The sequence below is a fragment of the Lepisma saccharinum genome, chromosome 11, assembly GCF_977018435.1.
Source record: "Lepisma saccharinum chromosome 11, izLepSacc3.1, whole genome shotgun sequence".
Classification (NCBI taxonomy): Eukaryota; Metazoa; Arthropoda; class Insecta; order Zygentoma; family Lepismatidae; genus Lepisma; species Lepisma saccharinum.
The window spans coordinates 34001397-34014458 of NC_139239.1; the positions used below are offsets into that span (position 1 = coordinate 34001397).

The window sequence follows — 13062 nt, forward strand, 5'->3', positions numbered from 1 at the left end:
CCCGCAGTGCTTTTTTGAGCTCACCGAAGATGTGGAAGTCACATGGGAACAGAACTGGACTATAGGTGGGGGGGCTCAGGACTTCCCACTTGAATTTTTTCACACATTCCTTTGTTGCATTGGCTGTGTGTGGTATACCGTTGTTGTGGAATAGGACAATACCACGAGAAAGGTGACAGTGACGTTTTAACTTGATTGCCTTCCTGAGCTTCGTTAATGTTTCATAATATCGCTGCTCATTGACCGCAGATCCATGCTCCAGGAAGTCGACTAGGAGCGGCCGGTCCCTTGCGATTGAAGAAGAACGAAAGCATGACCTTGCCAACACTTGTGTGGAGGGTCTTGTTTCAACTTGGACTCACCTTGTTCTTCAAGGTGTATTGTTCCATATATTCTTTCCATTCCTCAATGGAATTCACGACCCACTACACCTTCTGCTGTCAAGAAGGGCACAACACCCCGCTGCTTTTCTTTGGATGCCTCATTTACGCATCGCAGTCAAGCACGAAATGACTGGACATGGCCGCTGCTCAGTTAGCAGCCTTTGCGCATACCTTGCCACACGTAATGCCATCTAGCACGAAAATGCACGCGAATCAGTTTAGTCACACCTGCACCTCCATTTCGGGCCCGTCGACCCATTTAAAACTACCATAGTTTTGGTGTAATATCCTCTGCCTCGTTATTTATTGAATGAGCCTCATGTATCATAATAATTTCCACGTACACTAGGAACACCGTAATTCAGTACAACACACAATTTAAGCTAGATATTTTGTAAACTAAGCAAGAACAACTGATATCAAGGTACAGTGAGAAGAGATATAATACAATATATTCTTCCAATTTCATTTAAATATACATATAGAGATAATAAATAAATATCCTCAAGTTTGTTATGTGAAGATGTCACACCTATTTACTTGGCATCCTGATATATGACTATAATGATTTTCGATCAGTGCTCTCTCCTACAGTGGATTTTTTCTCAGCAACCGCTAGGCCAACTTGCACCAATATTTACTTTATGCTATGTAAGTGAAATTTTCTTCACAAAATGTACTTCAGCAATTATGATTTAATTAGCTTGACTTTACTTCACTTTTTGTGCCACTTTTGGCTAATTTGCGAAGATGGAGATGAGTGATGACATGATGAATGGACACTCTCAAACATCCACGTCCAGGCTGGGATTCAAATCCGGCTCGTAGCTCGATGTGCTAACCACTCCACAATGGGGGTTGCAGTAATTATGAGAATTGATAAACATCTGCCGGTTATTATTAATGGATTTAAAATGATTGATTATGAGATGTAGTGCAGAGTACTGAAACAAGGAGCAGCTATTCAGATGATTATTTATTGTAAACTTATTAAAGAGTTAGGGTGATGTAAGAAATAAATAGTCTTAGCTATTGCTCTATACTCAAGCTTTCGACAGAAAGTAACATTACTATCTAAGAAATATAAAGGACTGTCACTAAAGGTGGCATTTCGAGAAACTCGAGGTAAGATTGTAGGAGGGAAACTGGCAGTTGGGAGATACGCCAAGGCTCTTTCAGGGCTGTAGAGCCATGGGTTACGTTAAAATTTCCAACATTTTTTTGAATTCGTTTTCCATTTGATTTGTTATGAAGATACATTCATGTTTATCTAAGGTTCTAAACACATGTTCAACCAAACAACTGCAGAAAAATATTCCAACTCATTCTGTCATGGATATTGTCTGCCTGTTATCCCAAGAAAATTCCAGATGAAAAGTGAAGCTTGAAGGGGTGAAGTAGTTGAGCACAGATTTTTTTGTGTATTGTAAGGGAGTGAAACTGCATATTTAGCATACTATCCATTACCAAAATTTGATAAAAGAGGTTTTCACGGTACACTAATACATAATGCAAGAATGGCAAGTTATGTATACATAGGACTTTAAAAAATGGTGATATTTTACTGGGGATCAGTGTAGTAAGACACGTAACAACACTGTGCCATGCTAATTACAAATGGGTTGTTTAACTCCAGGATTAGCGACTTTGTAACAAAAGAAATTGCATCACCCTCTGAATTCAAAGAAACATCTCTCTGTGTGTGCAGATGCATACATACATTATATGGAAGGGAATACAACCACATCCTCAGTCTGGGGAAGGCCACTCAGCAACTTTCTGAAAGTAACCTTCATCCTCATTTCCAATCCTCCCCTACTCCTCATGTTTCAACCCCCCCCCAACACAGACAGACCATATCCACCCTACCACTCAATTTTTTTCAAGCCTGGTGAGAGAACCATGCTTTCCCATCACAAATGTATCATATCGCTTTGGACCTAACAACGTTGCAAGTCAAGCAATTACTTCTGTTTTCACCACCTTTTATCTACATCTGAAGATGCATCTCAGGGCCCTGAAAATTAATATTGTTCCATAGTTTCCATTTCCTTCTCATTGTCATAAGCCCTTCCAACCCTCCTTCCTTTCATCCACCACACACATACACATATAATGCACATTGTATTTGTAGTTTTGTTTCGTTATGTCACTTTTCTGCCACAATGATGACATAATTAGAAGAAATTAATGAAGATGCAAATAATATGCTGGGACTAAATCATAGCAACTTCAATGGAAAGATTGAAAGTTGACCACTTAATGGAATGGACTCGACCAGCAGTATCGTATTCTCCCATATTATCTGATTTACAGCAAGTAAACCAACTTTTTTCACATTATATATATAGAGAGAGTGCTGGAATAAATATTCTTCTCCAATTATATGCATCAATTTACCAATAAATTTGCTTTAGAATATTCAAGATTTACACCAGAATATAAAAATAGATGTTATATAACCACAACATCCAGTTTTTCATGAAAAATTGGTGCAAAATAAATAGAAAGTTTGAATTTTGCATAATTTCTAGGATAAGTAGACTTTGTGAAAGTGTTGCGTAGCAGTTTTGCGAACCCCATGAAATACCAAAATGCCGGAAAAGTATCAGCAGGTATCCGTAAATCAATTCCAACCGATACTTATTGTATACATCGGTATTAGCTGAGCCCTAAAATATACGAGGTGCATCCAGAAAATAAGTTTCCCTATTTTTTTAAAAAAAAAAACCAACACAGTTTCAGGAAACCATTTATTGGCAACAGGTACAGCAAAGGTTCAGCTATTTTTCAACATAGCAACCACCAGAATTGAGACACTTGTCGTATCGTGGTATCAACTTTTGGATCCCACTGTTGTAGAACTCTGCCGCCTGTGAATGGAACCAGCGTGTGACACACGTCTTCAGCTCTTCGTCGTTGCCCAAACACTCACCGGAGGACAGGAATTTCTTGAGGTGCAAGAAAACGTGAAAATCGCTGGGAGCCAGATCAGGACTGTAAGGTGGATGATCAAACAACTCCCAGCCAAATTCCGTCAAAACAGCTGCTGCGCCGAGCCGTATGTGGACGAGCATTGTCATGGAGGAGCACAACACCTGCAGTAAGCATGCCACGCCTCTTGTTTTGAATGGCACGTCGCAATTTCCCTTAGTGTTTCACAGTAATGGTCAGCGTTCACCGTTTCACCTCTGGGGAGGAAGTCAATGAGCAAAATGCCCTTCCTGTCCCAAAACACGGTGCACATCACTTTCTGTACCGACAGCGTCTGTTTGAATTTCTTCTTGACCGGAGATCCACTATGCCGCCAATGCATTGACTGCTGCTTGGTTTCCGGGGTGAAGTGCAAAATCCACGTCTCATCGCCCGTGACGATCCTGTCGAGGAAATCATCGCCGCCATCATGGTACCGTTGCAGGAATGTCAGTGCTGCTCCTGAACATTTCATTTTGTGTTCGGGTGTCAGGTTTTTCGGCACCCACCTGTCACACAAGTTTTTGAACAGCAGGCGCTGCGTGACAATCTCATGCAACACGGATCGCGATATCTGCGGAAAAAGGCTACTCAACTCCGTAATTGTGAAGCGACGGTTCTCTACGATGCGCTGCCGCACCAGGTCAACCAGATCATCGGTGATGAGGGACGGACGCCCACTGCGCTCTTCATCATGGACACTTTGATGACCTTCCGAAAACTGACGACACCAGTGACGCACCATCTGCTTACTCATAATGTTCGGCCCATAGACCTCACAGAGCTGACGATGAATGTCAATTCGTGCAATGCTTTGAGCATTCAGGAACTTTATCACTGACCCAACCTCGCATGCGGTGGGAGAAGGAATACGATTTTCCATTTCGGACCACTGCTGCCTCGCTACTGGCAAGGGCCGGGAGAAGGAATACGAGCTTCCACTTCGGACCACTGCTGCCTCGCTACTGGCATGCGGCGGGAGAAGGAATACGAGCTTCCACTTCGAACCACTGCTGCCTTGCTACTGACACCGGGTGGGATCTGTCCGCCTGGCATATGATTGATACGTCTTAGCTCTGCTGCGCATGCGCAATTTACACGGCTCATTATGTTTACTTTCACGGGGAAAAAATAGGGAAACTTACTTTCTGGATGCACCTTGTACACAATAAATAAGAATTGTTGTGGTAAGGTAAACCAGGTCAAATTTTCAGAATACGCCACTGTCAGCCACCAAGCTGTATGCATGTTGAGACATATGCAGAAAGAAACCTGAAACCAGGTGAAACAAATACTACAGGATTACAATTAAATACTGCTAATGAAAATAATATGACTGTCCACTCTTATAAAGAAACAATGCATTGTGAAAATACACAATCAATATGCCACATTTATATCATACATGCTTGCTAAAGAAGAAAGTATAAAAAAATGGTCACAGAATAGAAGAATTTGTTCACAAATTATGAACCTGCTCTGGTATCACAACTACTGTACAGTACCTGATGTTATCAAGCGATTATGAAGTTTAGTCAAAGATAACCGAAGATTGTCCAAACTTTCAGTTGGCTTTTCTGAAGAGAGTCTCAGCCTCTCCAGCAGAGAATCAGAAAGAGAATCATCGGATGACATCTTGCTTCAATATGGAATGTTTCTTCCTGAATGTGTAAGAGAAAAAATGATAACTGTTTAGACAATATTGATGGGAAAAAATAACAGGTACAAAAAGACATAGAAACCTTATTTCCATCTTCCGCATAGTAACCAGAGGATACTCCAAACAGCTAATATTTTCAAAGCAAGACACAATTAATTTGAAAATCTGAAAACAATCACACTTGCTCTACATGAAGTCATAAACAAAATAGAAATAAAGGTTTCATGCTACAAAGTAATTGAACTTCGGGACATAAACTCTAGGTGCCAGGAGAAATTAATTAAATTATTGTTTTAAGTTTACTTTATGCACACACAGGCTAATTGGGAGTGGCCCTACAGATTAATGTAAAATTCAAACCACTGTGCAATGTGCTATCACTAGATATTGAGGCAGGGACCCTTGATTGCAAGGCAAGGACACTACCACTTAGGGTTAAAATCCAGGGGGGAAAGGGGAATTCCCCTCTCACACCAACAATCTTGGCCTCAAAAATTGCCCCCATAAAAATGTCCAGGGGGAGAGTTTCTTGTTATAACAACAAAAAAAAAAGTAAAAAGGTAAAGTGCTCCTCTGTGCTTAGCACAATGCCATGAAGGCGTATAGGGGGTGTGGGGGTAACGCCCCACACTTTCTTGATCCGGTCGTGAGTGGGGGTGATGTGATCAGCATCACGCCCCTGACTGCCTTTACCCCCCAGGGTTTCCCCCAGGTACCCATGTTATTAAATGCTGGGTGGGCGCCGGGGCCGCTTACAACGTTAGAAAAGTTCCCGGATTTGAAACGGCCTGGGATCGAACCCGGGACTTTAGCATGCTAGTCAGACACGTTACCGACTGAGCCACCGCGGCCACTGTTATAACAACAAAACATAGGAAATTAGTTTTGACTTCAAATACTCTTTACTAAGGATAATATCAAAAATACACACGACGTACGTAGTGCGGTTGTGAATGTTGAATGATTCCTCTTTCTCTCTCTTTCAAGAGATCATTAACAGATCTACACCAACAACATGTGCACAGTAAAAGTGAAACGAGAATGCAATACAAATATAACCATGATATTCAATTAATTTAAATTACTCCCTCTGTTCCATAATTATAGTCCGGTATGCCTAAATGGTAGTACAGGAATTACAGATGAAGAGGCAGATGGAAAGCACACGGATGAGGAGAGGCACAGTATATCAGTCTTCAAGATTGTGAAGAGGAACAACGTGAACTTATCAGAACGAGCAACGAATACCGCCCAGACGATTACCAAAAGGGGGCAACACACTCGTGTGGCACTGTATGCAAACCAGTCTAGCAAGGCACGCTGCAAATCATTAGCAGAGCACTCCTTCAGTGAGTATGTGAGAGAAGCACAGCCATGAAAACACAACCCATGATATGAAGCGACAGGGGTACCAAGAACCTCACGGACAGTGAACGGCAGGCAGTGTACGAGTTTCTGTTGGAAAACAGTACAGCTGGCATTGTGAAGAAAGGTGCCATGACAAGTGCGCCCAAGAAATTTCATGTAAGTACGAGAACAGCACACATCGCATTTGGCAACAGGGGCGGCAATCGTTGAAAAATGGGGCCATTTGTGCTGCAGTTTCATCTCGGATGAAAGGCAAAGTCGGACCAAAGAAGAAGGATCTCGCCCTACAACGAGTACAGCACCTACCGCTGCGAAAGCGGCAGAATATTCGTTCAATGGCAGTGGCGCTAAACGTTGCTAAGAGTACCCTACACAGGCTTGTGAAGGCAGGAGAGATCAGAGTGCATACAAATGCGCAGAAGCCATTATTGACTGATAGCAACAAGACGGAATGTCTAAAATTTGCCTTGTCAATGCTGGATCCTACCACAGTCGCCTGTCCTGAAAGCGGAAATCCGAAGTTAAACATGATGATGGAGACAGTTTATGTGGATGAAAAATTGTTCTACCTGATGAAGGACGGTCAAAAATTGTACTTACTGCCCAAAGAACCAGACCAGCAGCGAACATGTAAAAGCAAATCGTTTGTTCCCAAGATCATGTTTCTGGCTGCCGTCACCCAGCCTCATTGGGTTCCTGGTCGCAAGCAGTGGTTTAATGGTAAATTAGGCATTTGGCCGTTCGTCAGCAATGAACCTAGCAAGAGGTACAGCAGGAATCGTCCTGCTGGTACAATGGTCACCAAAGCATTAACAGTTACCAAAGATATTTACCGGGACATGCTCATCAACAAGTTAATCCCAGCAATAGATGCACAATGGCCTCGTGGACTGCACGCAGGGAGAATCCCGGTGTCCGTTCAGCAGGACAATGCACGTCCGCATATCGTTCCCAATGACCGCACCTGGATGGATGCTGTAGGCCAGTGGAATCACTTTGGATTTCATATGCCAACCACCAAATAGTCCGGACATGAATGTTTTAGATCTGAGGTACTTCTGGGCAATTGAGTCTCTCCAGCATCAGCCAGCTCCACAAACTATTGATGAGTTGATCGCTGCTGTTGAAACATCTTTCTCTGATCTGACACGCGACAAGCTCAACAACGTCTTTCTCACTTTGCAGTCCTGTCTCATTGAAATTATGCGCGTCCAAGGTGGGAACAACTACAGGATTCCCCACATGCAAAAAGCACACTTGAACCGCCGCAATGTCCTGCCATCTGGCTTGGAGTGTCCTCGGAAATTTACGACGAGGCTACTGCAGCACTGCAGCACTAGATCTAGCTTGTTGATGGGATGACAACCTTCCTGGACCAACAATCTCTTTCGTCTTGATGTTCTATTTTGTCAAACTTCTTGGTCACTTTGTATTGATCCTGGATTGATTACTTTTTATTTATGTTCTTTTGGATACTTGATCGGCCAATTTGTACTGACCCTTGAGTAATAAAGTTGTATGACTCATTCCCGTGTTTCATTTTCTTCTTCTGTATACACCAATGTCACAGTTTGAATATCGGACAATTATTATGGAACAACAAACAAAGGTGTACCAGACAATAATTATGGGACAGAGGGAGTAATAGATAGCAAAAACTAAACAAAAGCTTACACACAATAAAACTATTTCAACTATTTTTGTAATTAATTGACATCTTTAACACAGTAAAGGGATTCTAAACATCTGATACATAAAAAAATCAAATTAATTCCTTTGTATTTCATATTTATGTATTTTAAAATATTTAGTAATTTACTCTTATATTTCATAACATTATAAATATGTATCACATAATTGTCACATACATGTATAATATGTATGTATAATTTGTGTGTGTTGTTATGCTCTATTTCTCTTCTGGGGGGAGTAACCTGCCTTGGCTCGACCTGTTACTGTCTTCATTACTTCCCCAGGCAAAAACATATAAAAACTAACAAAAACGGTTCAATCAAATTAAAGACATAGAATAACTACCATATTCTTTACCATGGATATTAGGGGAAAACTCAGTTCTATTATCTCAATGATACCCAGATGTTCAGTTTAAAAATATATATAAAAAAAGATATTTATTTCGTTGATTAAATATTTACAAAGAATTACATATGAAATAACCCCCACATAAGAAATGACATTTCCTTTTTAATTGAAACACTGTAATTATATATATAAGAGAGGTTCGTATGCTGGCCTAGACCAGCAGTAGTAGTTCAAAAAAGTATATAGCTTGTCACTAGCATACATGACATGTTTCTCTAATTCCCTCCCTTTCTTGATTATAATGAAAATTGTCATGCAAAAATAGACTAAACTTGAATGAAATTACAACTATTAATTATGCGCGGTTCTTGAAAATATATAAAAATCAATATACGATTCTTTTTCCACCCTGTCACAGTCTCTTTAATCCCAGATTAAATAAAAACCGAACACCTTGACAGTGTTGAATCTACAAATTTAAACTAATATTTTCGCTCAACAAAGTACTTGGCTTGTCACCAACGGACATATTCTTGTAATTAAACGCATCCCTTAATTCCCTCGGATACGTTTCTCTAAGAATAATACAAATGTCCACCGAAACTAAGCGTTGGCTTGTCACCAAACCAATCAAGAAAAATGCATGGACTTATCTATGCATTTCAATGAAAGTAATGGTTGATCCGTGACCGCTAGGCATTTGACTAGCCCCGCATCAAAGAACCTTCTAAAGGTCTCCTCCTCTTGCCCAAAAAAAAGTAAGAATGCCAACACCCGTTACTCAATCGGTTCCCTTATATAGGCAATTAAAAAAAACAGTAAACAGAACTTTTTTTCAAGGCCCCTCAGGTTTAAAAGACAAGATTTTAAAACTAACAGCTTTCTGCCGGCTGGCTTTCACCGTCACGTAGGCCAGCGCTGCATAAAAAAGAAGCATGGCTGTCACTAAAAAAAATAACAAAGGATCTTGTAGTGATTCTATCATTACAGTGTATAGACTACAATCCTCCTCCCCCCACCAATCTTCAATGATTTCGCATCCTGCTACCACTACACCATCAGCATAGGCATGCGCATGGGGGGCGATTGCCCCCACTAATCATGGACATCCGCAGATTTTTTTTCCACGGAGGGACAAGCAAGGTATTTTTCCATGGAGCATATTACCTCGATAATAGTGTTGCCCCCTCAAAAAGCACCATTTGAATTTGAAATTATCGCATTAATGTGAATTACTATGACTTAAATCAAATTATGCATGTGAAATATATACTATAGATCGACCACAAGGAAAAAAACCTTGGGACGAAAAGTCCCCACGCAGCTTTCCCTTCTTCCCTCCACCTCGGGCCATAAGGATGCATGGTCCACTCTCCCCCTCCCCTACTCACGGGGGGCACGGTGCACAGGAGTCGCAGGTCTGCACAGGTTGTTTTGCTCGTGGTTCCACTATATTAGGTTGACATTCGATTTCTAAAGGGGAGATGTGGCCATCCTTGCCCCTACATTATTATACTTTCACCTAGATATTTAGTGTAGAGGAATCTTATCGCCGGTATTAAATGATATTATACTCTTAAAGAAAATCAAGGCAACTACGGGGAAAGGGGGTGCAGTGGCACAACCACAGGGAGGCAATGGGCATTGTCTCTCCCCAACCTTGGACGGAAATCAATTCTAGGGGGGGGGGGGAACATTGAGGTAAAAGAAAGCAAGACAAGTAGTATCTAAGAGTAGCAGGACAAAAAGATTCTCAAGATGGAATTAGTTTTCACATCTTTCTTGAAATATTTCTTCCAGATGCCCAAGAGAACCTGCAGGGGGACAAAAAAAGGGCAATTGCCCCCCTCAAAAACAAAAAAAAATATTTCATAAAATTTTCTTGCTCGCTTCACTCGCAATGTCTGCTTTCTAACAGTCTTGTCAAGTTCAGAGCCATAACTAGGGGGGCGGTGGGAACCAAATTATCTAAATTTTAGAAAATGTAAAAGAGAATTTTTGCGGCCCATAAAATTTTTTGTACCATATTAAATCAATTTTGATTTCAGTTTGCAAAAATTGGATCTAAAAATTATCTAGCTTGAAATTTTATTATTTTCTGTAATGCATTGTAAGTTACCAGAGAGAGAAGTTATAACTACTAAATACTTCAGACTCTTGCTGCTAAAAAGTTATGTCTTAAATGCATGAACACAATTGTTTGGAGGAAAATGAGCGTGGCACATTTCAGACAATTTAATTATTTATTTGTTATGGTGCCTCTATGTCTCTGCATTATATATATATATATATATATATATATATATATATATATATATATGTATGTGTGTGTGTGTGTGTGTGTGTGTGTGTGTGTATGCCCATCAATTCGATGAAACTAAAACAATGAAAAAAATGAGGTTCTTCTTCCCCAACTGAACTTTCATAAAGGCTTTAGTAAATGCTGTTTTACTCCTTTAAGCCTTTATAATTGAATAATTATATGTAACTTGCATAATGTTAATGATAAAATTTTAAATAGATGTAATAAGTTTACAAATTAGATCCAAACAGACCAAGAGAGTGACATTTAGGTCATTTTGGCAAGTACTCAAAAGTCAACCTCACTTCCAGTAACTGCTTCTTGCCACCATCCATCACCTGGACCCTCAACCAGGATAATCCTTTGTGGGGGGTGTTTTTTTCTTATGTGCGCTGAGTGCCCACTTTACAACCTCAGCTTTTAACATAGGTACGGAGATTTTAGTCCAAGAGACATTATAGTTTCTGTTCTTAATAAGTAATTAATGAATGAATTAGTTCAAAAAATCAAGTGAGGAAATGTTTAATTTCTTGGTGGTGCTTATCTCCATATTGCGTGATGGGCAAAAATAGTTTATGTGCTGATGTGTCCATTCTAGAATCATTTTCCAGTAAAAAAAAAAAAAAAAAAAGAATTTTCTGCTTGAATGCATGAAAAATAATTATGGATCATTCTGTTTCTACAAATTAAAAATAATAAACATAACTTTCGAAGTAAAGTCTTTTGAGATAATATACTCAAACAAGGTTATCAATTTATATTTGTATTTTTGTTATGTATTGTCATTTTCCTGCCACTTTTGGCTAATTGCAAAGAATACCCATGTCCAGATGAATCCGGAAACTTTAGCAGCGAAATGGAAAGTTGACAATGTAATATTCTCAGCCAATGAGTCAGCAGGACATGACTAAGTTTTTGGACAATCAAGAAACCATAACTGTCTCATATCCTACCTCAAAAGAATAAAATTAAAGTAGTAGGCAATATTTGTAACTATACGTGTACACATGCAGATGAAATTTCAACCTTGTAATGAGCTAATATATAATATCCAAAAGGATAACAAATAGCAAATAAAAAATGTCTTTCAGTGCATGATATATACTTCCACCTGTATAAATTTATTCATCCTGAAGTAAACTTTGTACTTACGAAACTGCCAGTATGTCTTATCTAGACACTCAAGGACAACTTGGTGGTTGTAATCAACAATACAATTTGATTCATTATATACATTAAGTTCGTAGTATGTTACAATGGAATTAAGTGTGTTTCAGTGTTTGTTTTGTTGTCATGGGCAATTTGCAATCACGAGAAAAGAAAAGAAGGTATTCCTGCGCATGAGATGGGAAAAGTTATTTCGGTTGTTACAGAAAAAGAGTGGAACGTAGAGACTGCCAACAAGTATTTTCAGTAAAGTTTCATATTGAAGAATTTTGTTGCAGTATTAAAGCTTCAAAAGAGTCTGTGTCCGTATACTGATTTTGTCTACTTACAAACTGTGAGGTTGTTTTGACCACGCTGATTCAATTTTGTATTCGCACAACAATTTGTTTTAACTTCCTATTCCTCCTTCCTCCCATTTACTTAAACTATTTCTTCTGAAGCCCTACAGCTCTTTATGGGCTTTGGCCTGCTCAACTCCATTCTTCTCTATTCAACACACATTTTTTCCAGTTCTGGATCTTCATGCATCTTATGTCATTTCTAAGGTCGTCTATCCATCTGATCTTGGGCCTTTCTTCGGATCTTTTACGTAGCAATAGGTTTCCAGTTGTAAATTTAATTAACAATTTTTCTTCAGGCATTCTTTCAATGTGACCAAACCAGCTCAATCTTTGAGCTTTGATGTATCTTCTTATATTCTTATATCATTTACTTAAACAATGACTTATTTCTCACGAGTCTCCAAAATTACATTGTATAGGCTAGTTTAATTGTTTGCTTTGCAATAAGAAATTTCTTCACTCGGCAAATGCACCAAAAGGAAAGAAAAATGATAAAAAACACAATAGCACGTCATTCCAGGAGAAGAACATTTTTTTTTTCGGGAGACTAGGAGAGCGAGTTCAAGTCTGGGAGACTCCCAGACATTCTTAGAGAGTTGGCAAGCCTACCTATGTACCTAGAGTAACCAACTCTCACATATATACCAGGAATTCCCATATTGGAGTTTTCTTATACTCCCAGCTCCAACATTGACGTACTATTTCTTTCATACACTTTTCGTTAACAATGAAGATAGTGAAATTTCAATTCATTCCGATATGCGAAACTTCAAGTTGACCGCAAGATCTTGCACATTTAGCATTCGGCAGACGTGATTGTTGTAC

At 39.6% G+C, this 13062-nt stretch overlaps 2 protein-coding genes across 6 annotated transcripts in view; one reads left to right on the plus strand and one right to left on the minus strand.

Annotated features, from left to right (window-relative positions):
* The window catches only part of LOC145994707 (cytosolic carboxypeptidase 1-like), a 259414-nt gene that overhangs the window by 243796 nt on the left and 2556 nt on the right, over nucleotides 1-13062 (minus strand). For all 5 annotated transcript variants that reach the window (XM_083130889.1, XM_083130886.1, XM_083130888.1 and 2 more), the window contains exon 2: nucleotides 4862-5017. In XM_083130889.1, coding sequence (XP_082987015.1) covers nucleotides 4862-4991 — 130 coding nt within the window. In that variant the 5' untranslated portion in view covers nucleotides 4992-5017. The remainder of the gene's footprint in view (nucleotides 1-4861; nucleotides 5018-13062) is intronic.
* On the plus strand, nucleotides 6630-7409 carry LOC145994997 (uncharacterized). The gene has a single exon (XM_083131529.1). The coding sequence runs from the start codon at nucleotides 6630-6632 to the stop codon at nucleotides 7407-7409; it is 780 nt and encodes a 259-aa protein (XP_082987655.1).